The sequence below is a fragment of the Parus major genome, chromosome 20 (genome assembly GCF_001522545.3).
Source record: "Parus major isolate Abel chromosome 20, Parus_major1.1, whole genome shotgun sequence".
In the NCBI taxonomy this organism is placed as follows: domain Eukaryota; kingdom Metazoa; phylum Chordata; class Aves; order Passeriformes; family Paridae; genus Parus; species Parus major.
The window spans coordinates 9,425,571-9,431,570 of NC_031788.1; the positions used below are offsets into that span (position 1 = coordinate 9,425,571).

General features: G+C 50.8%; 1 protein-coding gene across 1 annotated transcript in view; it reads right to left on the minus strand.

Moving 5' to 3' along the window:
- NTSR1 (neurotensin receptor 1) overlaps nt 1-5,880 on the minus strand; it is a 54,378-nt gene extending 48,498 nt beyond the window's left edge. The window contains exon 1 of the mRNA XM_015647822.2: nt 5,146-5,880. Within this exon, the coding sequence (XP_015503308.1) occupies nt 5,146-5,802 (657 nt within the window). The 5' untranslated portion in view covers nt 5,803-5,880. The remainder of the gene's footprint in view (nt 1-5,145) is intronic.
- Between the last annotated feature and the right edge of the window lie 120 nt (nt 5,881-6,000).

Below are 6,000 nucleotides of genomic sequence, written 5' to 3' on the forward strand. Positions count from 1 at the left end.
AATTAAAACCAATTGGGGGGGAAAAAAGAGAAGAAATTATGTAAGAACTGGCAAAACATAGCAGGCCAAGTGGTTATGTAAAGCAATGAACACAAGAGCTTATTTAAATTAGATCTAGCTGCGAGACAGAGCAGAGTGTAAACGGGCTGGGATTAGGCAGGCTGGGCTGTCGTGCATATGCTGAATTAAAGCCCTGGGTTCCCTCAATAGTCCATGAAGGAAAGGCAGCTTTTTAGGGATGCTCCCACCACAACAGATGGGCATCGCTGCTGGGGCGGGAGGTCCCTCTCCACCACCGTGGGGATGGATCCAGACACATTTACACACCAATATCTTCAATTTCCTGTCTGCCTGAGGGTGTGGCAGCAGCATCACCTGATGGGACACAGTCATGCCACAGAGGTGCCATTTGTGGTGCCATCAGAGGGGTGAGTGGCACCAGGACTTCTCTGGTGCAGCGAGAGATTTAGAGCAGCACTGTGATTAAAAGCCACAGCAGGAGTTTGGCTGTGACTTAAGGAAGAGAAATCAACTTCAATTCCTCTAGTCAATACCAGCATAAACACAGGATTCCTGAAGCATTTAATCCTGGATAGGATTTGCCAGCAGACCTGGAGAGAATTCAGCCACTTGGTTTTATGGCTTGCTATTTTCATTTAATATGGAGAAATGCTTGTCATGTTATTTACTTGGCATCACAGATCTGATGGTGGGCAGGGCCCTGCCTTCCACAGCACCAGAGCAGTGAGCACATGTCACCACCCTGCTGAGGTGCTCCTCACCAGAGGGAAGTGTAGGGGAGTGTTTGCAACATCAAACATGGAATTAATAACTCTGTGAGCCTGTCAGACTAATCGAAATGGAATAGATGGCCTTGGAAGAGTGTGTAGAGAGCATGGTAATGGGTGTTGAGGCTCCTGGCTCTTCCTTTCCATCCCCTTCAAACCTGAGGCTCTTTGGCAGGTCCCTGCAAAGGCATTGCATGAAGAAATATAGGCAGAAATAAAACTGAGGAGCCATTTGGGCTAACAGTTGTTTCATGTGCAGGGTTATTTACTCTACAAATCATCCAAACTGTGAGCAGGCTTCATAAAACACGATGAACGAGGGCTCTGGAGGGATGGGTGAGCTGCAGTGGTGCAGGGTGGGCTGAGGCAGGGCAGACCCACAGGGGAACAGAGATCCCTCAAAAGGGCGAGGAGGTCCCGAGGAGCTCCCCAAGTGCTGCCCTAACAAATGAGCAACTCGGAGCTGCTGGAGCTGTGGCAGTTTCTGGAGGAGCAGGGCCTGCTGCCATGTGTTTTAATAAATGGGATCACACCAGCTGTCTGTGCAAATCAAACATTAGCATGTGTCAGACGCTCTCCCCAGGCACTTGCTCTGACTTGGGGGACATTTTGCAGCAGGGCCATCCACGCACAGGCTGTGCCATGCCACTGGGAAAACATCTCTCCCTGTGAATTTTGGGGTGCCAGGAGCTGCCCACACCCAGCTCTCCTGTGCCCAGTCCAGGCTCAGATGAAATCTTGGGATTTTAGCTTGAGGAGCTGCCAGCTCTGTGTGTGGGGACTGACGGTGCACCAGGGTTGTTGTAGGTATTCCCTTCAGCTTCCCCTCTTTCCCCAGGTTCTGCTGTCAACCTCTCCAAAAAACAGGTATGAAGGTAAGAAAGTAATAAGCAAGAAAATCAATTTGCACTGCATCTGGCCAGTAAAATTCAGAGCTTTTTGAAAATCAGGGCTGAGACTGTGTGATGTTGATGGCACCCAGGGCTGCACAAGATAGATCAGGACGCTCAGTGGGACCCTGTTTTGAGGGTTCCAGAGCCAACCCCACAGGCACAGACTCATAAGTGACCAGGGAAAACCTCTCATCCTGCCCCAGAACTCTCATATCTATTGCTGCCACAATGAGGAGCTTTAAAACCTCCTCCAGCTGAAGTGCCATGAAAACATGAATTTACTTGTATGGCTTTAAGAGGTGTTTAATCTAGGTGGAAAAAGAAGCTAAAACTGGCAACAGTGCTTCTCAGAGGATGTCTGCCAGCTAAAGAGTTTACTAGACCTAAATAATGTGGCTATAATGGACTTACTGCTGGTACCAGATCCCACGTGGATGCCAAAATCCAAACCAGACATCCCTGACTGGCAGAAGCAACGTGAAAACTTGCTAGGGGAGAATATATAATAAACCAGATCCACAGGCTGATTCAAGCAGCTGCGAAAGGACAGTGATGAGCAAAGCTGGAAAACAGCTCTAAGAATTTCATATTAGAGGCCACACAGGGCTTCTGCCTCAATGGTGAGAGGTGAGATGTGCCTGGTGTTCAGATCATGGGGACAAGCAGTGTCACCTGCAGAACGCCTCACTTACTGCTCTTTCTATCTGCTGCCCTGAACAGTTTGTAATTGCTACAAGAATATCAGTAATTAACTCTTACAGTTGTTGTGGAGCTTAAGTGGTGCAAGTTAATATGTGCAAGAACCAAATATCCTGAGTACTGTTTGAATAATTATATTTTTTATTATTATTATAAGGAATCCTTATTGTTCACATTCAGTCTAATTTCACTCAGGAATATTCATTAAAATTTGAATACTCAAAGCAAATACAGAGGAACTTTTTCAAAATCAGAGATGTTAAATTACTACAACTTACAACTAATAGCTACCCTACATCTCAGAATATTCTGTGATTCTGTGAAGTATTTTTTCCAGGAAACTTGTTCCAGTTCAGAGAGAATCATTCTCCTGTAATGATCCCAGCAAAACCATAGCTCACTGGTCTCTGAGGATATAAATGGTTATGATGCCCTGTTTTGGGACAGAACATGAACTTCTTTCAATCAGTCTTCAAATAAAACCACTTGGACAACTAATGGCTTTTTTTTTAAAAAAAAAAGCCAGTTTGCTTTAGACAGTTTGCCAAACAGGAATAGAAGTGAAATATGTTGAGTGATTTATTACAAGTGATTTGCCAGCTCGAGCAAGTGCATCATCGCTCTCCTTAATTTAAAGACAGAAAATGAATGCAAAGAGATGCAGAGATGCTCTAAAGCAGCTTGAACCCGCCACGAAAGACCAGAGCTCCAGATTGCCACCCAGCAAGACCTCTGCACGTCACACTCCACATCAGCACTGCCCTTTCTCTCCCGGATCTTCCATCATTTGTCTTTTTTTAAACCCCTGCACGGCTTACGCCGTGAGAGCGCCGGCTCACACGCTGTGCGATGGTTTCCATTAACGCACTTCAAACCTGACTTGCAGCTGCTTTGCTTATTCACCCCAGAGCCCTCCCCGGTCCAGGGCCCTGCCTCGTGTTGTGTGATGCTTCCTTGTGCTCAAAGGAATGGACTGAAACCATGAAACAACCTTCCTGTCTTGGCAAAGCCACTTTTGCAGCCAGATCCCCCGAGAAGGAACAGACTGACACAGTTTGGGGCTTGGTTCCTCCTTCTCCCCCAACAGCTGCCTCTTTCTTTTAACTTTTAAATTAATCTACTAGTTAATTAAATATATATATGAGGAAAAGCCCACAGGTGAAATTCACTTACACATAATGCATTCATGTCTTCCTACTCCTGACTTGGCTAATGGGATAAGGTATAGCCTGAATAATGGCAAGACTGTAAAGGTACATTGAGAATTGTTTAAAGTGTAATCTCCAAAGATATGGATAGGAAATAATCCTCTGGTTTTAGCCCTACCGTGGTAACAATGAGCATCAGTTTAATCCTAGAAGGAAGATGAGTGGAAATAATGCATTTCAGTCCCATTGTTCTCAAATCAGATGGCTCATGTCTCCTCAGAGAGCAGAGAATTTGGGTTAAGTATGCTGGGCTGCCGCTGACAAAACCTTCCAGGCATCTACAGGAGAAATGCAGTCCCCACCACCTCAGATGAAAGTTAGGAATCATGACAAAACACAGAGGGAATCCAGGACTTCTATCAGTGCTTGATTTTGGTTTACTGGAAGAGTACAGAAGGGAAACTGGGAGGGATATGTCTAAACATTTACTGACTCTGGTCTTAAATCTAAATGCACATGCCCTCACCTGCTTTTAGTGGGAAGGAATAGTTCTGGTCCATTTCCATTTAAGTTCCCTCCCTTCAAGTATGGGAATATCCCAAAGACTTCAGTACACATGCAGCCTTAAATTCCGACTGCCCGCTGATTAACCCCACCTAAAATTCGTGTTCCAAATAAAAAATTGAGCAGCTATCACATGCAAGCCTGGCAGCCAAGGGACCATGGAGATTGGTGTCTTGCTCTCTTTTGTCCCTCCTTCCGTGTCTTTTACATTTTTCAAGCTCAATGCTCCAGTAAACAAACGCCACAACCCGCCGGAGCACGGCGAGTGCCGATGCTGAAATCCCTTCCCCGCATGGGCGTGTTGGGTTCAGCACCGTGCGGAGAGCAGCAAAGCCGCGCTCAACTCAGGAGGGGCTGCTAAAACCAGCTACGGATTTCCCCAAAACAGCAAAAATAGCAGCCTCTGGCTTCCACGGTGCAGGTCCTTTTCAGAAGCCAATGATACACCCTGTATCCAAAACTTTCTGAAATTAGGAGCTGTCACTACACTGAAGAAAAGGGCTCTGGCTCAACACAACGAACGGGGAAAGGGGGTTTTAATGGTTTTGTTCCCCCTGAACTTGCTGGCCGCTTTCCAGCAGAAGGGAAAGAGATGCAGAAAATGAAGAGAAAGGGTGGAGATTTGGGGGTTTCTGGCCACCTTTGTGGAGGACCCGAGAGTCCCCGGCGCGACACGGCGGAGCGGGGCCGGCTGTCCCGGGCTGTGCGGCACCGGGAGCTCCGGACCGGGACAAGGGAAGCTCTGGGCACGGGAAGGAGCTCCGGGGAAGGCTGCAGAGGCCCGGGGCCGGATTAAGCAGGGAGCAGGATTTAGCCCGGTGCAAGGTCTCTGCTCAGCGTGGCGGGGCAGCAGCGGGTGCGGGGAGGGGCGCAGCGAGCGGAGCCGAGACCCCCAGGAATCCCTCCCGAGCTCACCCTGAGCCGGTGCTGGGTCCCGTCAGGGCTGCCCGGGACACCCCCATTCCTGAGCCGAGCCCCGCTCCAACCTCCCCCTCCTGCCCCGCCCGGCTCCGCAAAGTTTGGGCAGCCGGGGGAGGGGGCCTGGGTCCTCACCTGGATGACAGTCTTCAGCGTGGAGGTGTCCACGATGGCGGTGCAGATAAGGGAGTCGGGATCCTGGTCCTTGCCGTAGATCTGCCCCATGGTGAAGATCATGGGGATGGCGAGCAGGAAGGAGGCGATCCAGATGCAGCTGATGAACTTCTTGGTGCGGCTGCGGGACATGATGCTCTTGGCTTTGAAGGGGTGGCAGATGGCCATGTAGCGCTCCACGCTGAGGCTGGCGATGTTGAGTGCCGTGGCATAGGTGCAGGCGTCCCGGAGGAAGTAGTAGCCCTTGCAAACGGCCCCCCCGAAAGCCCAGGGGTGATGGACCCAGATGAAGTTGTAGAGCTCGATGGGCATGCAGAGGAGGAAGATGAGGAGGTCGGAGAAGGCGAGGCTGGCCAGGTGGTAGTGCACGGTGCTCTGCAGGTTCTGCAGCGACTTCTTCCGCACCAGCGTGTACGCCGTGATGGAGTTGCCCACGGTGCCCACCAAGAAAAGAGCCAAGTAGATGACGGTCACCATCACTTTGGAGTAGATGTCGGTGTTGACGTCCAGGTCCTCCTCGTCGGGCACTTTGGGGAGCAGGTCGGAGCGGTTGGACGCGTTGGCATAGCCGGGGTGCGGCTGCAGCGGCACGGCCGGGGCCGTGGCGTTCGGGTGCATCCCCGGCTCCGGGCAGCGCCGCCCGGGCCCGCAGCTGCCCCCGCCGGGGAACTTGGCTCGTTTTAATGCGGCGGGAGGAGCCGGCGGTCCCGGGGCTGCCGCGCGTGTGCGACTGCGAGACGCGCCTTCCGCTCGGAGCCAGCCCGGCTGCCTCCTCCCCGCGGCTCCCACACCCACCCCGATGTGTGCCCCGGCTGC